The following is a 20,546-nucleotide window of genomic DNA, read 5'->3' as shown; positions in this document are numbered from 1 at the left end:
TTTTTTTTTTTTTTTTTTTTTTACAGAACAGTATATAATAAAGAACATTTACATTTAAACACACAATTAGCCGCCTATGGTCAGGCAGCTAATTTCCACCTTTATTCCCATTGGCAAGTTGATTTTAAAAGCATTTCATACATACAAGGATAAAAACCACAAAATAACACCATTGAGTAAGAAATGCATAAAACAACTTTACATATTTACATATAATCAATGTTGACAGTTTTGGCTTTCCAAGCCCCTTATAGTTTTTTCAGATGCTTTTTGAATGAAAGGAGAAGTGAAATGTCCCTTATGTCCTTATGCAGCTGTTCTGTGAGTTTAGTGAATAAACAGCATAATGAAAACCAAGGAGCACAAAGCTCTCCATAAATCTGAAGGAAAAACAGAAAGAAAAACACTACTTTTGGAGAAACATACACACATAGGTGTAGTTTGCAGATTGCCACAATCCATTCACAGCAAACATGTGAAACACAGAGCTTTGGTCATGAAAATTTAACTTTGGAGCTACATGCATGTGGAATAAAACTAGAAAACAGTAGAAACAGAGAAATTGGTCAGACTTCATGGGAAAATGGGCCTTTTCTAATGTTTATTAGAAAGGCCCAGACAAAGTCCAGTCCTAATGCCAACATAAAATATTTGGCAAAAGTTTAAAATTAGTTTTCAGAGACTTTCTCTTTTTAGTCTGACTGAGTTTGAATTATTTAGCTAAAAATAAAAAGGGCAAAAAGAAAAACTAAAATATTTTTTTATTTAAGGATTACTGCTAAATGTTTTTTTAAAATTCTACATTTCTGTTTTAGTCTACATATCTAAAAAAATTATATATATATATATAATTTACATTTTCTTGCAATATATGGTATAATTGCTAGTTTTGTTTTAGATAAAAGCAATTAGATGAGTAGCTAAGGGGTATTTCTAGTCATACAGACTAGTGAATAAACACTGGGCACAGCATATTTGTTGTTATGTTTTAGCTGTGATGAGGGCTGCGGCAGGAGCATGGTGAGTAAATGATTTTCATAGCGACTCAGAAATCAGGACCAGACTGGAAATTGCAACAGCAGCCAGTAGACTACAGATGATCTGACGATGAAGTACCTGAACCAAAGCGTATTTATAATGGGCAGTTTGATTACTGAATGCTGCCCAGGTGAGTAAGTCAACAAACGAAGAACAGCTGTGAAAGAATATAACTGAAACTCCCAGGGATCGTGGCGTTTCTATGCATTTGAAACTCATGCATGAATTTGAACAATTAGCATGGAGACTGCAACACACACAGCTCAGACAGGTTTTATTGGCTACATGGAATATGCTTGATGAACATCAATGCTGCTAAGTTATGCACGGCCCTTCATTTTGAAGATGCCAGCTGCTTGAAAATAGATAATGTCGTTTGGTTTCCCAGGATTGAACTGTGTAATGTACGCAACAAAATTCAAAATGAAACTGAAACATACGTATATGAAAAACATCAGATTCTTCATGGACACATCCTATCAAAAACACCAACAGGTATCAACAAATCAAAATTGAAGTACCTCAAGCAGTATGAAGCCTTTTCTCACAATAAGTTGCAATGAAGAAAAACAAAACAAGTCTGTCATAATAGCTACAATCAGTCAGTTTACTCCCTGCTTTGTGTGCCGCGTGCTGCTGTTCATGGCAAGATGCCTCCATGAAAAATAATGTAGTTATTAGAGATGACTGCAAATGCAAACTCATTTGTGTAAATTCTCAAAGATGATATAATAAGAATACATGAAACATGAAAATTGAGAAAGATTATTATCGATTTTGTATTCAAGAGTCTTTAACATCAATCTGATTTCCCCTGGAGTTGTCAGGTTTGACGCATTGAACAGGAAAAAAGATTTTTGTTCCCTAATTTATTTTGATTCATTCACTCAGATGAATATTTTCCATGTGCAGTGTTAACGTTCCTATAGAGGCACGTTTGTGTTTCTGTTTCTTGTGAAAATATAATCTACAAGGGGCTGACAGTCAGTTAACGGTGTGTTAGACATTAAATCAGAAACAATATCTTCACCATTTTTAGGCAAATTATGCATTTTTGAAAAGAAGAATCACATGGACGATAATGATCTGATAATCAATGAATCATCAGTTTAATGAATGATAGCTCATTAATGAGGAGTGATTCAGAATGAACTGTGAACCGGCAAGAGAAAAGCACACGATTAGCACCTGCTCCCTTACTAATGATCCTTCTTTAGTATCTGGGAGAATCATGCTGAAAGGTTAGGGAATCTTTTTTGTCACCCGTTTCTCAGGTAAGTTCTAGTTTTGCATGGATGTGAATGTTAATCTATGGGCTGCATATAATTTGTGGACAACTTTGGAACCGGAATAAGTTATAAAACATGTCAATAAGATAGGGAAAAAGTATAACCAAGTTTAATTTAGAGAATTGTGGTAATATATTATCATTATGCAGAATAATATTGAACTAGCCATCCAGCCATGCATCCATCCCATTGACTACACCTTTAAGACAGTTTACCACTGGATTAAGTCTTTAAAAGGTTTACTGGGCCAGACACAGACTGGATTACTTTCATGTTTGTTTGTAGGACCTCAGAAGCAGAAATGAACAACTCTCCCTGATGCTGGATTTCCACTAACCACAAAGCTGCAGAATTTGACATTTTGAAAATAAATTAACATAACAGAAACATGCCAATTTCAAATAAACTCTCCCTTTTTTGATAAAAAGTTTTGCCCCTGGGATGAGGACGTTTTTTTTGTATCAAAATTATTATTTTGCAAAACACCAAACACCATGATCAACCACCCAATGTTACGATTGGAGCAAACCATTAAGAAATAGTTGGAGGATCATTGCACAGAATGTTCTTCGTGTAAATAAACTTATCCACATGTGATTTTAATTGCGTTTGTTATTTAATGGAAACACCACAATTGCAAAATTTTGTTTTTTTCAACATTAGTGAAATATCAGTTTTTTCGCACACAGCTAATGACTGATGAGAACTGACCACACCCTAATAACCTTCCATGGACAAGCAGGTCGAGATGGAGGATGGATTTTTTAACATTCGGAAAGCAAAATTACACTTAACAAGAGTTAGTAAATATGTCCACTTGCAGGGAATTATTTTTTGAGTCAATGAAAGTTGTTGCTCCACTTGCTCCATTTGTCATGCACATGTGGTACTCATGAAGGAGATAAAGAGAAGCCTGAGGGTGCCACACCAAAACCAGATAGCAGACAGCTTCACTTTAAACCTTCAGGGCTCTTCAGCAGAAAATATGAAAGCTACTGCGTTATACTTTAATGTAGGTAACAGAGTGTGAAATGTGTTTAAGACAATTAACATTTGAAATTTTAGCCTTTTTCTATTCAACATATTCCTATAAACCTGCCTACATTCCTAAATATTAACTCTAGCTTACTTAAAGAAAGTCCTACGGGAGTCCTTACTGAGCTAATACTATTAAGTGGAATGAGTGTCCTGATATCTGCTACATGTGGGCTCTTAGCACCATCAACATTATTAAGGTTTCACAGAGCCCTAATCAGACTGAATGAGCTTGGGAAGAACTCTGATGATTGGCAAATCCATAAGCCTCCTGTCAGAGAGCAGCAGTCTTAACGCCACACATACAGCTGCGATCCGGATTTCTCCGCTATGCCAGTGTGGGATTCTGTTCAAAGGGTGGGAAGGTTCTCCCGTAATGTGGGAGTACAGCAAATATATCAAGAGATGTATCAAGAGCTATAAAAGCATAAAGTGACACTTTGGTTGTCCGTGTAGAATCGCAGGCTGTATAGGAGGATGACAGTAACGTCTGCACAGCGTGAATCTTTTCTAGGAACACTGGGGTTTACACACTAAAAGGATATATATATAACTATTGCACTTTTGGACCATACTTATAGTGTCCTTTGCTTAAAAAAACCCTGAAAATATACCTGAAGGGGAATTGGTGACCTACTAATATTGATCTGTGTACCTTTGACATTTGGAGCTCCACTAAAGTCCCATGAATAATTAAAAATGAAGCCAGGCCCTGGATCACATCTGTGTGACCTTTACGATCTGTCAGAATCACACGTTAGGACTAGTCGCACCATAGTAAACTGGAAAAAGCCATACAGCCTATAAGATCCTCTAATATTTTCAAAAATCATTAGAAAAAACAAACAAACATTTTTTCAGGTTTAAACATGTTTGAAATCTAATTGATTTTCTGTTTTATTACATCCTTATAATGTCTTTATTCATTTAATATACGTCACCTTTAGTATTCATTGCTACCTGATCAATAGTCACCTCTATTCATGCATGCGATTAGCCAGTGAAATCGTTCTGATAATACTTTGTATTGATCAAACGCACAGGACAAATTGCTTGTAATCTTTATCTTCAAGGTTGAGGCTATCAGTAAATATCTCCCTCCAATCAGATAATCCAAGAGAGCAAATGATACCTCAATATTGCTATCTTTTGCACTCATTAAGCCTTTCACCGTCGTACAGCTGCGTTTTGAACACTCACCATCTGTGCATTCTTTATGTTACCTATCCTGGAGTTGATGGCAGCAAGGCGTTTTGTCATAAAATCAATCGGTGGTTCAATTAAGTTAGTGTGCCAAGAAAGGATGCCTGCTTTTCTGCCCGCAAAGCAATAATGTTGAGATTATTGAACAACCCCTGAAGAAGTTCAACAGCGGGAGCGAGGGGAGCTGTCAGATAATGGCACCCTGTGGAGGTGATAAAGTGACAAGGGCTCCGAGGCGCCTAATGTGCTGCCAACAAGTAAACATGTCATTCTTGAAAACGGCCTCTGGAAATTGTTACGAAGCCACAAAACTTACTTTAAAAGTTATGAGTGTAACACAAGGCCTCCCCTCCTCCTGCAATCTTATTGGCACCTCTGGTAAAAATCTACAAAAAGCTTTTATTTGCAGTCACATAATCCCAGACTGATTTTTTTTAATTTTTCTTAAATCCAACCAAATCATTAAAAAGATTAAAACGGCTGTCTGTTTGGGACACATAGAACACAAAGTCTTTCCAGCAACACAAAAGCAAAGGTGGAGTTTGCTCGATGCTTCTGACTGTGTGCCTGACGAAAAACAGAGGATGAATATTTGCATTCAATTTCTCTTCCAAAGGCCCTGGAAGCCTGGTTAGAGTGAAAGGTTTCTAACAAATTATATATACCAGGATATAGTCTGGTGATCTCTGCCAGATAAACTGAAAATAGCTCCTCACTGGGACTTTCAGAAGAATAAAATTACCAGAAAAGACACCAAATCAACCCTTTTTCATGGGCATTGCTGGCCCCAGACCTAAAGCTGCATGCTCCAATATTGTGCAATAAAACAGAAGTTACCACAGTTAAAAAAAAGTGGATTGGTCAAGGTTTAAATAGCAGGTGTGTAAATACATTGGCATCCCAGGTTTTGTAAAAACAATTACAGTGAACCTCTGGTATCAGTTTGAGAATCTCTCTAAAATGCTTCTAACTGCCTATTTTAATATCTCAAACACCAAATTTACATTAATATGCTGTAATTTTCCCACTGGAACCCATCTTAGCACTACAGCAGAAACTCACATCTACACTTCCTCATCTCCTTGAGGAGATGCGTAGTGCTTGCTGAGCATCAAAATACTACTGTACATCATGAGTGTAAATTTAAAGGTTAGCACAAAATTGCAGACGGCAATGGATGGATGAAATACAAACTATAACAGCCTTGAAATTAGAGAAAATACTAACATTTTATAATCCTTTCAAGAGGCGCAATAACCCAATAACCCTGTACTTTTCTGCTTAGCTTTATCACAATGACTGGCAGTGAAAACGAGTTGAGGAAATGAAAGGAAGGAATGTAACCCTATTTAAAGAAACTACAGTCCGAAAATAAATTAAATATGCAGATACATTTGATAAATGTACCTTTTTGACTTTCGTGTAAAACTCAAGGCTCTGAGAAATATAGATGTGCAGCTGAAGAGCATTTGTGTGTAGAAATTACTAATCAGATAGCTTTGTTAGTTAATAAGCTCAGCTCTTAGAGGCAGCTTAAATATTATCTTATCTGGTTGAGAAAAAACACTCATTCATCATTTACACCTCTTTGTCCTTGCAGGGTTGCGAGGGGCTGGTAACTCCAGCGGTCGTTTGGCAATCTACTACAGACAACACAGAGACACACAGCCACGTACACACATGTCTAAGGGACATTTAGTGTAGTTGATTAACCTAACATTCAAGATTTTGAACAGTGAGAATAAGCTGGAGTACCCAAAAAGAACCTCAACGCTCCAAACAGGAAAGACCCTAAACTGGGTCTACCTGGCACTTGCTACCAACTGTGCCACCAAGCAACACAGAAAAAGAATTATAATTTAGAAAAATTGAAGAATAATAGTTATCTGAATACCCAAAAAGGAATATCTGCAATGTTATTCTGTGTCTTATAGTAGCACCAAATGTAAGTAATAAAACAATTACAATACATGTTTGCTCAGTTTACATAGAGCACCCTGAACTGTTCCCCATTTTGCCATATTACAGCAGCAAACCTGGAACAAGTCAGGATCAGTCTATGGGCTATACAAAATATTTTCATTAAATTTTGCACAAAATCAGTCCTAGACAATTTTATCTCCTTTCCAGAATTGTTTTAGGTCCTCCTGTCAATTTAAATCCAACTAAGCTGCTGCTGGCCACGCCCTGCGACTCAACGTCTATACTAACATGTGAAAATGGCTGCAAACAGATGCACAATTACTCATTGGTGTGTCTTTGAAAAGTTGAAGTGGAGCCTTCTGCACAACCAACAAGAATTCTGCAATTGTTTTCTGGATGGTAAGTCACCAACAAAACTGTACAGCGCATAAAACAGTAAAACCAGCTGACCATACATCGTGGAGATCTGCCTCGGTTGCTAGGTAACAGGCTGGGTTTAGCTGACATTACTAGGCGACAGCGCAATGCCCTTCAAATGTGATTTAACAATCGGGACGTTTTTGAAACAGCTCATTTTCCAGACACCAAAAAACATTAACTTATTGTCAAAAAGCAGTTGGTGTTTTTAAAGCATTATGGCTGTTTTCAGAAGCAGCTGAAAGCCAAATAGAAGAATAAAAACATGCAAAATGTCAACTTTTCATTTTCTAGCCATCAAGCAAAAGCCTATTTGTGTATAAGTGGTTATAGACAATGGATGAATAGATTGATGGACCTAAAGTAAGAAAAAGAACAAAGGCGATTCTTACACTTGTAGCATACTGGATGTCCCTCCATATGTTCGTCTCCCTCGACAGGTCCGACATCTCGAACAAATTCTCCAGCACCACTTCCCCGATCATATCATGCCGGGAAAATCTGTCAAAGTCAAAGACGCTCATGTGTAGCTTCCTGACGGGCAGCTCGTCGTAAGGCACAGGAAACTGGAAACTTTCGCTGAACGTGGGATTGAGTGTCTTCCGGTGGACGCGCGTCTGGAACTTCTTGCGATCAGGCAGCAGGTAGACCTTCACATAAGGGTCAGAGGTGCCACACAAGTCCTTGGCAGGTAGGTCAACGGCCCTGAGAATATTGACAAGCAACGCCTCATTTTCGTAGTCGTACTTGAGCGAGAAGTTAATCCTGCCACAGTTTTTTTCGCCGCCATGCTTGGACGATTCCTCTGACTCCGAGGCCTTCTGCTGGTAGAGCTCCGGCTGGATGCGACCCAGGCTGGTTGGCTTTTCTTCCCTGTCCACCACGTAGTCGTTTCCCAGATCTAAGCTTCCCACCTGCATCTGCCTGGGAAGGTGTCTTTTGAACGAGTTGTGCCTGAAGAGACAGAAATGATTAGATGGCGTTTGTGTTAAACAGCTGCAGTGAGAATGCAGGGAATAACTGTGGGATTTGTTTAATTAACAGGCACAGACCCACTCTTGTTGACAAAGGGCAGAGGATTGTTTTTCACTCTTAGCAACAGACTCTAACAATCCGGCTGGCACATTTATTAAGCTTTGATAAACTAAAACTAAACTAAACTCTGATAAAAAGAAAATCTGAATATACCTAGCAATTACACACAACAGAACCATGTTTCTTGACTTTAATCACACACAGAAAAGATTTTAATGTACTTTTTCTACCAAGATGTTATGGTTGTTAGGCAAGACGCTCTATTCCAATTTCTTGTGTTGGTTTTGCCTTTATTTAAAACTTAAATGTTTGAAACACAGTGCTGGTCAGACGCACATTCACTGACATGAACGTAACATTTACGTTTGGCTTTTTATATGCATTTGAATTATTTTTTTGGTGTGGTATACAACAAATAAGTTTAATGAATAATAAAATTCAGATCCAATCAGGCTCAAAATTATCAATACAGCTTCGAATATACACATACACGCCCACTGATATTACATTGCATGTCTTTATCAAATATTTTTTATGGATATTAAGTTAATAGAAATAACTCTGGTTTGATATTTGACCATGCTCATCAAAAATAAAAGCGCTTATTTAAAGTGGTTGGTTTCCTGGGAGGTTGTGACCATTTCAGAAGCTTAATGTTAGCCTGCTTCTAAAAGTCTGTTTGAGATCATTGATGTGTTGGAACGTCCAACTGTGTTGAAAGCTTTGACTCATCTCACCCAAAGTGTCAGCCTCAGCTAAAAGGAAATTGGTTGGGATGTTGAAGAGCGACCTGGGAACCACCAAATCTCAACCCCGTCGTAAACTGGAAGATGCTGGAACTGTCCGCAGTGAGATGAGCTTAACCTCCACGTGAAGTTAAGCTCACTGTAATTGCAGATATTCCTTTTTGGGTATTCAGATAACTATTATTCCTCCATTTTTCTAAATTATAATTCTTTTTCTGTGTTGCTTGGTGGCACAGTTGGTAGCAAGTGCCAGGTAGACCCAGTTTAGGGTCTTTCCTGTTTGGAGCGTTGAGGTTCTTTTTGGGTACTCCAGCTTATTCTCACTGTTCAAAATCTTGAATGTTAGGTTAATCAACTACACTAAATGTCCCTTAGACATGTGTGTACGTGGCTGTGTGTCTCTGTGTTGTCTGTAGTAGATTGCCAAACGACCGCTGGAGTTACCAGCCCCTCGCAACCCTGCAAGGACAAAGAGGTGTAAATGATGAATGGGTGTTTTTTCTTAACTTCCACGTGAAAGGGAAGTTAAGCTCCTTAACTGCAAGATGGGCCAAAGTTGGACTTTCTAGGCAACTGAGCTAGAGCTTGATTAAAGCAGATTAACCAGAGCAGGTGTGAATATGGCCTGACATTCTTTTTATGTATTTTAAAACCTTTTTGAGAGATGGCTATCCCATTTTCAATCAGAAACAAACTTCTTCAATGAATGAAAAATAATTGTGTTTGTGTTAAACAGATCATAAACAGCTTAGACAGTTCATAATATATTGATATCTGTCATGTGAAACCTTTTGGAAGAATAGTGCAACTGTGTCTGGTGGAATTTTATGTATTAGCTTTAATTTTGATTATTCACCACAATATCAAAACTCCTGAAGCAACGAGTCAGGCTGTGACCAAGCTCTGAAGTTAAATGAAATGGGTCTGTGTGACATGCCCTATCTGTGCTCCGGGTAAATTGAAAGTCGTGGATTACTAAATGAATTAACTGATGCTGATGAAACAAAAAAAGTAAAGTGCGAATTAAATGAAAATGTGTTACCAACTTATAATAGAAATTGTTCAGTTTGTCCAATCATTGTAGCAACAAAGATTTTATTAGAAACTGTTATTTTTAACACAATTCATGAAAATGTTCAAATTAAGGGTGAGATTTCTTTTCTCTTTTATTTTATTTTTTTACATTTTTCAGTAAGAGGTTATGCGGCTTTAATAAAGGTTAAATTTATTTAAAGGATTTTGACACATATTCACCAGGGGTGCTAATAAGTGTGGAAGGTGCAATAAAACAGGCTTAAAAAACTGATATTGGCTTCTTAGTCTGCTCCAAATATGCTGCAAAGTGCTTCTGGTGCAGCATATGTTTGTGTACTCCGTTTCATTAATTAGTTTGAGGACTCATATCAGCTTTATGAGAATGACCTACAGAGAGTTGCGGCTGAATTATGTTCAACAACCACAATATATATTAAGTTAATCTCTGCAGAACCAACTTGCTTTGAAAATGTAATTTTCTCATATTAGTCATACGGCGACTGTTCTGTGAAAATGTGCTGCAGCTTGAGGTTGCTTCTAATTTGCATTATTTATATTTCATGTTGGACTAACTCTGCAAAAACATAAAATCAACCAAGTACTTTGGTCTTGTTTCTAGAGAAAATATATTTGTTACACTTGACATAAGACAAAGTTAACTTACAAGTACAGTAATTTTTCACAAGCTTGTTTTAAGTAAATAATTCCTTACTATGATCTATTGATGAAAAAGTACTAGTTCCTTTGGCAGATCATTTCAGTATGAAAATAAATTTTTCCATTCTATAAATGAACTAATCTGCCAAAGGAACTTGTACTTTTTCATCAATATTGAAATACTCTCTCTTCTCTCCTATAGCTTGCTGAAAAGTTACTTGTAAAATAATTTTGCTCGTTTCAAGAGTAAAAATAAATTAGGACTAGACACTAGACCAAAAATATGTAAGATTTTGTGTTTTTGTAGTGAATGGAGCGTCTACAATTCATGTTGTAAATTCTGCATTGCAAAAACATAAAACCGTACTATGTAGTTTTGGTCTGGTTTCTTGCGCAAATATCATAGTACACCTGAAATAAGATAAAACTAACTTACAAGTAACTTTTCATCAAGAAATATGAGCTTGTTGTAAGTTAATGATACTTTAATATGGGGGGAAAAGCACTAGTTATCAGCAAAGTGAACTAACAGTGGAACAATACTTTTAGTCTAGTTCTAGTTCCACTGGCAGATTATTTTACTTAGAAGTAGTATTTTTTCATCAGTATTAAGTAATTATTGAGTTAAAACAAGCTTTGCTGAAAAGTTAGCTTTGTCTTGTTCAAAGTGTACTAAGATATTTGCTCTACAAACTAGACCAAAAATACTTGATAAGATTTTGTGTTTTTGCAGCGTGCATTCACAGCCAGCATGCAACCCCAGACATATTTTTATATGAACAAACCATACCTGGCAGTTTTATATGCAGCGAGGTCTGCATTTGCATGCGTGTGTGTGACACTAACCGTGTGGAGGAGGCCGGCTCAGTGGTTTGCCTCTGCATGCGCTGTGTGCGGCGCAGGAAGTGCTCCCTCATGGAGAGCTGCACATCGGCGGGGATGTCGGGGGAAGTATGGCTTATCTTCACGGCCGCCTCCAGGAAGCCCATCGAACCCACGGGGTCTTTCACCTTCTCTGTCGCCATGGTGATCGCTTGCTGCTGGGGACTGGGCAGCGGGAGGGGTGGCTGGAGCGGGCAGTGCTGGGGGCCACAGGCCGGGCTGAGAGACGGGCTTGGGAACTGGGCCTTACTCCGCCAAGGCACCCAGCAAAGCTTCCAGGAGACTAATGTGAGAAGGCCCAGCAGAGCGAGGCCGCAAACAAGAAACACAGCGAGCACAAGGCCAAAAGTAGCGTCTGGTGGTGAGCCGCAGGGACCAGAAGCAGAGGATCACACAATATGGACAAACAGATGGTGATTACAAGGGTGAGAGAGGACACACACAGAGAAAGAGAGAGTCTATTAGAACATGGTTTCTGATAGTCTGCTGCTGCATCAGTGGTTTCTATATAACACTGAGAGCATTGTGTAAGTACAGTGTGCGACGTGCTTCATAAATATTTAAAACAAACCACCATTAGTCAGTTCAGCCAAGGGATACGCAAAGTAAACATAATTTAAATCCAAGCATAGCTGGCTCTTAGTTTCCACCATGTTATTGGCTGTGAATGTGTTATTCCAAATGTGGCAAATTATTAATAAAAACAAACAAATTCAGCATTTGCATTAAAACAACCAAAGCGACAAGGATACTAGAGATATCTCTGGTATTTTTAGCAATCAGGCACAAACAAAATGAATGCACAGTCAAGCCCGTTTATTTTCTTCTCTATGAAAATCCTTTACATGAGCAGCACACACAGAGCTGGACATTCACCAAGAAGGCTGTCAAGCACCCTGCAGGGATTCGCAACGAGCGAAGGACAAAATCCACAGGGAAGTGTACTCAGTTTACAAGTGTAGCCTTTTTCCCTTAAAATAAATATTACACTCAGCACCTGTGGCTTAGAGCGTCTTCTCCTGCTCTTCACAGGGGATTTAAACTCTGCTGTCAAAAATTTGCTTCAGTGTTCCCTTTTGATTGTTCAGTTTAATCTACAATTACATGCAGAGGAGAGTTTTAGTGGCCACTCAGAGGATGCTTGAACTCCTCTTCTTCACAGAATGCACCAGGGAAAGAGCAAAAGGCTCCACAAAGGCATGTGGGAATGGCTTTGACTCGACCTTTTCTCACCAAAACTCAAATATGAGCACTGACATGAGCAGAAACCTGCTGCTGGTGTTCTTCCAGGTTACATCATGAGCTTAGTTTACAACAGTGCAGGATAGGTCTTGGCTAGAATTACACAAACAGTGAAAATAGAGGATAATTTTGCCATTATTGGAAGAATAAACCAATACGCACAAATATTTCTGCAGATTCAGATCATAGTTTTAACACAATTAAACAAACAAAAAACAATTCTTACTCATGCTGGAATTAAACAGGACTTTGAAATTGAGTCAAAGCATACTTTTTTAAAGTTTCTTTAATTATTACTAAGTAATGCAAAATTTCTTTAAATTAAAAATGTTTACAACTATACCTGAATTTTATATTTCACTTAGTACCAGTATCACCCATTTCCATTCCTTAGTTGCCCCATGTCACTAAAAAGCTTAAAACCCAAAATTAGAAAAGATCTTGTTTAATTGCGGTCACGTTTATTGTAATATTGCACAATCTAGCTCACAATTAAGATTATTTACTGAGCTTAACAACCAAATGACATGTAGCCTGTCCATTGCCCACTTTCGCTTCCCTGAACGGCATGTAGTTTCAACTCTGACCACTAGATAAAACGGTATCCTCAAAACGATAGGCATGCGTTTCAACCATCATTTGTGGTGTTCATGTGCTATATTCACAACAAAACGGGTATGAGGCTAATTCGCATCATTCGTCCTTAAGGGGCTGAACTGCAGGAAGATCATGACGGAATAGGTTTGTTGAAACAATCAAACCTCAATACACCTTGATATGAGTAACTGCTCCATGCATTTAAAATTTTAGCTTTAAAGATTACGTTGGTGATCAAAAGACAATTATAGAAAATGATAGCAAGCCAAATATGGTGCTCTGCGTGAATAAACTGTTTGCACTGTTATCTTGTACAATAATTTACAGTAATATACTGAATATATTTTGGAAGACGTGTGGTAAACGTAAAGAACTGGTTGTAGGGCAACAGCTCTGRTTTGGCACTGGAACCACCTTGTTAGGAAATTCCAAAATAAATTATAATCTATACGTTTCCTTAGACTGACATTTGCTTTTTAGCATTGGATAGATTTGTACTGTTTGTATTTAACCGGATGTTAAAAATGAATACTGACTGAAATGAATAGACTGAATGTAACTTGATTTAGATTAGCTTTTTTTTTAATGCCTCACCTAAATAAAATTAATTTAAATTAAACTGAATTCAAACGGATAAGTGAACATTTTCCTAGATGAGGAGCAGGTGCCTTAAATACATCAATCTATAACATTCATCCTGAAACTATTACATAAAAGTAGTGGAAGTAGAGATTTATTTCCCTCTGATTATCCAGTGAAACTCATGAGAGTAAAAATACTAAAGAACATAATTTTGAATAATTTAAAAAGGGAACTCATTTAATATGTCATTGGGCTACTTTTTAAGTTTCCCATCACAACGTGCCCAAATTTATGGGATTCATTATAAGGAACTTGAACTAATTGGAAAGTCCTTTAAGGAAACTTTTTGGCTTAGCCATGCAACGGACTGGATTTCGAGTCTCAGGGATTTATCCCTGAGGAGGATTTCTCAGCTGTCCGCGGCCCTGGCCTCCACATGTCATGTGAAATTTCACACGGCTCTCCACAGAGCTTCATCCGGACTGGACTGTCGCTTGCAGTCTTCATCCTTGGTCACAGCAAACCGAAGCTGATCTCAGACTGTGCTCTCAGACACGCTGCCGTACGTCTCAGTCTTTCACTACAAAAATGTGTTGACGGGATGGGAATTCAAGTTGAGCATGTAATTCTTTCTAGTTTTAATGGGTTTCCACTGCAGGGACATCTTTGACACTGAACGGTGTATGACAGACACAAACAGAAAAACAGCCCAAGCCTGATTTATGGTAAGGCGTTCTGAACTTCAGTCATGCTGGATTCATTAATGCATTTTGTCACACCTGCTGTGCTTCATGCTTACATTTGAAACGTTTGCACTTCTTCAAGCTGACATGATCAAAGCATTGTAAATTTGTTGTTAACTTTAGAAGCCCCTGCTTGCACAGGATGTACAAACAGCCTTGACTTGATTATTGTGTTACAGAACAAACGCAGCRATTTTCATGCATGTTTGCTGTGATTGCCCAGATTCATGGAAATGCAGCCGAGCGTCAGACAGAGTGGCATTCCAGGTCCCATTGTATGAGAACGAATCATTTGAGTGTGTTCACATTTGAATGCATCTGAGCCTGAACTTTGATGCTGCAGCTCGAGAGCTGACAGTGATAATAACAGTCTTTTCACTGGTCCCTCTCCTCTCACGCAATAACTCGGGCTGAACCTCACAGTGTGAAAATAACTGSCACAAAAAAAACATGACTGTGTGAGCAGACTCCCTGACATGTGATCTTAATACGCTTGTGATTGTTTACCTGGCACATTGACCTYGACATATTCATCTTTGAATGAGCAGCTTGCAGAAGATGAAMAGACTGTTTATATCATTGTCTTTTTGCTGATAGCAACAAAATTGCTCATGAAAAATAAAAAAGGCAGATATAATAAAATGTCATGGATTTTTTTTATCGCATTTTGTTGTATTACAACAACAAACCTCAATATGATTTAGTCACATTTTATGTGGCAAAATAAAGAASCTGATAATTGTGAATTTAAYTGAAAAGAATAAATAGTTTCAACATAATTTCTATGGACAAAAACCTGAAGTATGGCATGCTTTTGTATTCAGTCTATCCTACGTTAATAAAATTAACTCTAGTCCAACCAACAGCATCATGAACACCAAGAAAAAGCAAAGACAGATGWTTGCACATACAATAAGTAAAATAAGTATCGAACAATACATGTGACTACAGTTCCTCCATACAGGCGCTGTCTTGAATCTGTCATTACCAACACATACGTTTGTACAAAGTATTAAATAAATATCAGTAAGTGTGTTCAATTCTTTTCCTCCTGTGCCACTTCACATTATTAMACATAAGTTAGTTTCTTTACTTATTTGTTTTGGTTTCTTTCTGCGTACGRAGTACATGGAATGTTACCAACACCTGGTGAAAATTTTATGTCATTGGCCCCCTTGGAAATATGTTTACTAAGAAAAACTGTGATGTGTTCAAGACTTATTTTACCCACAAGAACATAAAACACAAAAAACATGATGCATCATTCTTCAGTTTGCACTACTTTGTGTCGATTTATGTTATGCAAGCTGAATAAAATACATTTTGTGGTTGTAATGTGAAAAAAAACACGAATCGATTCAAAGGGTACAAATACTTTTGCCAAGCACCATTGTCAAAACTGAAAGCAATAATTTTCCGGTTGCTTCAGACAAACCAGGCCCATCCTGTTGGGGAATCAGAACTCCCCAGCAGAACCAGATTTGCTCCAGCTGGACGACACACCTTCCAAACCTGCCCACTAAAGTTGGCTGGACACATGCATGTCCTCCCATAGAGTGAAAAATACATCCCAGCTTGAGGAAACATCTGCAAGGCACCATCTCACATGCAGRAAAGMTGTTGCCAGAAACCCTGAGGTAGATCTGCTTGCCACAAAAAACAATTCTGCTGCCTATCACACAAAAAATGTGGAATTATAGAAGGTGTAGACTCCAGTTTGATGGATACATAYGTTTTCTTTGCTACATGATGAAGTCAAGGCCTTTTTTTTTGTAGTTTTCCGAACAAATCATTATCAGGTGCAGAGTGCTGATTGGCCACCATGACCTGCTGATGGAAATAGCACAGCATACTCCAATACAATCTATTTTCTGAAGTCATTTGAGACTCACAGGCAATGATAGAAATTCTGCATTTCTCCTTTGTGCTCACAGATGACCGATGAATGAATGATGATGTTTATTAACTGTGCGTATTTAGAGGATATCTTTCTCCCAGCTGACCAGAGGTAAGCTCATTAGCACACAATCATTATGGTYATYCTGAAAGATATTSAAATYGCTCTGTCACAAACAYATTTATTGGAATAAAACATAAAATCCTGTTCACAAGTGTGTCTCATTGGATTACCCACCCTCACAGGGAAATTTTAAGTCTCAGTCACCACAGCTTAACACGTGCTGTGATGATGAACCACTGATCTCTTGCCAGATTGGAGTTTTTCCATCACACCCAGAAGAGAAAACGCCTGCTCCTCTCTTTAGCTTGCCATCAGCTCTTCAACATCTGCCGGTTGCTGTGCAAACTTTGGCCCTAAACTCTGCAGCTGTTCTTTCKCCAAAACCCTGATATTTAGAGAAGAAAGGTGGTGCAACATATTTAGTTGCTCCAGGTAAGGCTTCATAAAAAGAAATGCAGTATGTTGATGATGAACAAAACAAAAAAGAAGAGTGTGATCTGCAAAGTGKGCTTGGCCCACCAAAAAAACCACCAAATTAATTATTCAGAGAATGTTTAAATCTCCAAACATTTCATGAACTTCAATCAATAGAGTAAATAGTAAAWAGATGTTGACATGGAGGGAGTTCAACTCAGAAAAAGGTAGAAAAAACAAATGATAAAAAAATTGGAAAATAGGGGTTCTGCATGGTGTAAAGCATATACAGAGGCTAGTCCTTACCCTCGTCCTCTCTCCACCAATTTCCTGTTTGGTAACTGTCAATAAAGGGTTTTAATGCCAAGAAATTTTGGGAAATTAAGCACTTAGGCTCCTGGTTTGCTTTCAGTAATTGTTAGAACCACCTGTTACCCAGCTGAACCTGGTTTCTTGTTCTACATGGTTTGACTTCATGCTTTTTTAGTTCATCTTAAATTTCTCCCCACACATTTGGTTCTAGTTTCGATTTTCTGTCATTCCTTGTCAGACCGTCTTTCTAGTTCCTTGTGGTTGCTTCTGGTTGTTGTCTGTGCGTCATGTTTCGTTTTTTCTTGGAAATTTTGCCTCGGGTGTGCTTCAGTTTTGATAAATAACATATCGCCTTCCTCTCAGACCTTACCTGCAATGGGTATCTTTCTTTTATCTCAAGTACTTTCCAATGCYTTTCTGGAAAGTACTTAATATTTAAGCCAGGGGTGTCAAACTCCAGTGCTGAAGGGCCGCTGTCCTGCAGTTTTTAGATGTGCCACAGGTACAAAACACCAGAATCAAATGGCTTAATTACCTCCTCAGTTCTCCAGAGCCTTGCTAATGACCTAATTATTCTATTCAGGTGTGGTGCAGCAGAGGCACTTCTAAAAGTTGCAGGACACCGGCCCTCGAGGACTGGAGTTTGACACCCCTGATTTAAGCAATGTTGCGTTGGAACCCAATTGGACCTTAATGTTTAGTTGCAATCCTGCTGAAAAATGCATATTGAAGCAGCTGCCACTTCTAAAGCTGACAAACGGAGAAAAAGTAGAAAACTTTTTACATCATACATTCCTCACAGTAATTACAGCAGCTAAATCCTATCAGAAAAGGTGTAATGAGGTTAATGAGATGACTCCTGACTTTGTGTATACATTACATTAAGGATTTTCTTCTGTCATGAATGTAAAACATAGAGGTGATAGAGTTGAAATGCTGCTAATTTCTTCATCCTTTTCACCTTCTTCCTGTGTTGAGGAGAGAAGACAAACTAAATGCAGACAGCTAATGATGCAGTGAGTCACAGAGCGGGTGAGAGTGCTGGAGAAACGGAGCATGGTTGAAAAAGCCATTGTTCTTCCTCTCTAGACAGATGGGTAATGAAGCAGAGCCGTGTGAACATATTAGTACCTCCGGACCAAATCTCCCCCGACAGCGCAAGCCTACACCAACCTCAGGGTTTAGCACTCTATTAATGATTACACCCATGCCATGGTGGAGTGGTTTATCTCAATCCTACAGTCAATCAAAAAGAAGAACCTTCAAACCGTCACCAAGGATTTATCAGTGTCACTATAAAGCTTCCCAGCTTGGTTCTAGGTTGTATGGAATGGAAGTGGAGGAATAGGGAAGTACTACAGCGTATTAGTGCAATTGTAGATATAAAAAAAATAATAATAATTGGTGAGGGAGGAAATTCAACAACAAAGTATTGGGCCACACTAAGAAAATTTAAAAAATAAATTAAGAGAATGCAGTCATGATACCACAACTTTATTCTTGAAATATAACTTAATTCTCATAATACTATGGCTTTATTTCTGTAATATTATAGCTATTTTATCATACGAGTCTATTCTCATATTATTGTGACTTTATTCTCATAATTAATTATTTTATTTATTTATTTATTTTTTTATCTTTTCTTAGTTTGGCCCTAATACTCCGTTGTAAAATTGTGGCAAAAAAACTCCGAAAGTTCTAGATTAATTTAACATATTTCCAAATAAAAATTTGGATATTCTGCAATGTCAAAAAGTCAAAAACTTTGAATTTATAATATTAACTTAGAATATTCTGACATTATGAAATCAAAAAGTTGYCAGAAAAAAAGTTTACTGACCTTATAAAGTAAAACATTTGCGACAAAAAAAGACAGAAGTCCCCTGAGCTTTAAGTGATAGATTTAAGGGGATCTGTTGTTGAACAGGTTATATATAGGCCTATAGGTCTTTCACCCTGGGTCCAAACAGAACACTGGTTTAACAACTGTAGAGTTCCGCTTGGGTTGCTRGGTGACTCAGCTGTGGTTGCTAGGTAACGAGGCAGTGCCTCCCAGTTGTGATGTAATAATCGGGAGGTTTGTGAAACAGTTTGTTTCCAGGTGCCAAAAAAACATCAACTTATTGGCAGAAAAGGAAAACAGCGATTATTTTTAGAAGCTGTAGTGCTACGAAGGTTTCCACTGTGTGTATTAATGCATATTAAATTACATCTGGTGTTTGAATTATTAAAACAGGTTTTCAGTTGTCATAGCCTTTAAATCACCATTTGAGTTTTTAGAGGGGGTCTCGAGTATATGTGGATTTCAGTTATTTTGTTTGTATTTATTCTTATTTGCGTTGGATTGAAAAAAAAAAAGATGAGAAAACATTTTATTTAAACKATCTGTGGAGCATTACCACAATTCATTATCATACTTAAATAACAAGGGAATCAATGTAATATGCAATGTTTAAGTATGTGGCAACAAAATAATTTGTTTACATGTAACTAACTGAGACAGGAGGCAGACAAAATGACAGCGACTGCAACTGGATCCAGAGCTGCTTCCCTTGCGCCGCCCTTTGAGTCAAAGAGCTTCATAAATAAATGCATTATTATAAAATATATCCTGAACCGCGCTGGTGCCCKGTGGCAGGCAACCAGTGGCGACACATTGCTCAGGTTTCATCCAGAGGCAGAATTTCTGAATCTTATCTGGCATTTCTGATGACACGAACATTTAATTAAGATTTGTTTTGAAGTCTGAGTGAAAACGACATCCTTTGCTTTTTAAAAATAAAAATCATGTTCTTTCAGATTTCACCTGGTTTCCATAGTAACATAGTCATTATAGCCAGGGAGTGTTCACTCTATTTGCTGTGATGAATTGAATTGTCTGTGGCAGGAATATTCCATCCCATTATAGATAACGCTCAGATAATAGAAACACACAAAGAGTGAGGTTTTTTTTATACATTTTGATTAGGACTCAAATTAGGTTCTGGCCAACAATCTCAAATGTGGTAAATAAACTAATCAGTCATTGCAATTGGTAACATTTCTGTGTATTGACCTCGTTTTTTTTTTGTTTTGTTTTTTTATTTTCAGTTAACCTTTGCAGCACCTATAGTTAAAAGGGTCGTATTGGTGTAAATAATTGCTTTAAGGTGGAAAATTAGGGTGAACTTTGCTATAAATGGCAGGCAGCAGTAATGATATTATGTAATGAGTCCACTATTTACAGCTTTCACTGTAAAAAAAAAAGTTTTGCTGATCCCAAAAAAGTAAAACAAGATTCATTGCAGTTTTACAGTAGTTGTTGGTTACCACAAAAATAATAAACATTAACAAAAACRGTCCTCAATGACTGACACAACTAAAATTATGACAGAGAATAAACATAGATACATAAAGAAAAGCGCAATATTAAAGCTCCCAATAGTCCTATGGG

The 20,546-nt window shown here is 37.7% G+C and overlaps 1 protein-coding gene across 1 annotated transcript in view; it reads right to left on the bottom strand.

The window, feature by feature from the left end:
* syt6a (synaptotagmin VIa) overlaps nt 1-20,546 on the bottom strand; it is a 79,520-nt gene that overhangs the window by 5,318 nt on the left and 53,656 nt on the right. Inside the window, exons 2-3 of the mRNA XM_008414535.2 lie at nt 11,225-11,615; nt 7,298-7,859 (exon numbers count right to left, since the gene is read on the bottom strand). Of these exons, the coding sequence (XP_008412757.1) occupies nt 7,298-7,859; nt 11,225-11,615 (953 nt within the window). The remainder of the gene's footprint in view (nt 1-7,297; nt 7,860-11,224; nt 11,616-20,546) is intronic.

Source organism: Poecilia reticulata, linkage group LG7 (genome assembly GCF_000633615.1).
Source record: "Poecilia reticulata strain Guanapo linkage group LG7, Guppy_female_1.0+MT, whole genome shotgun sequence".
Lineage (NCBI taxonomy): Eukaryota > Metazoa > Chordata > Actinopteri > Cyprinodontiformes > Poeciliidae > Poecilia > Poecilia reticulata.
Note: the sequence above shows the minus strand (reverse complement) of the source record. Positions and strands in the feature narration are given on the sequence as shown.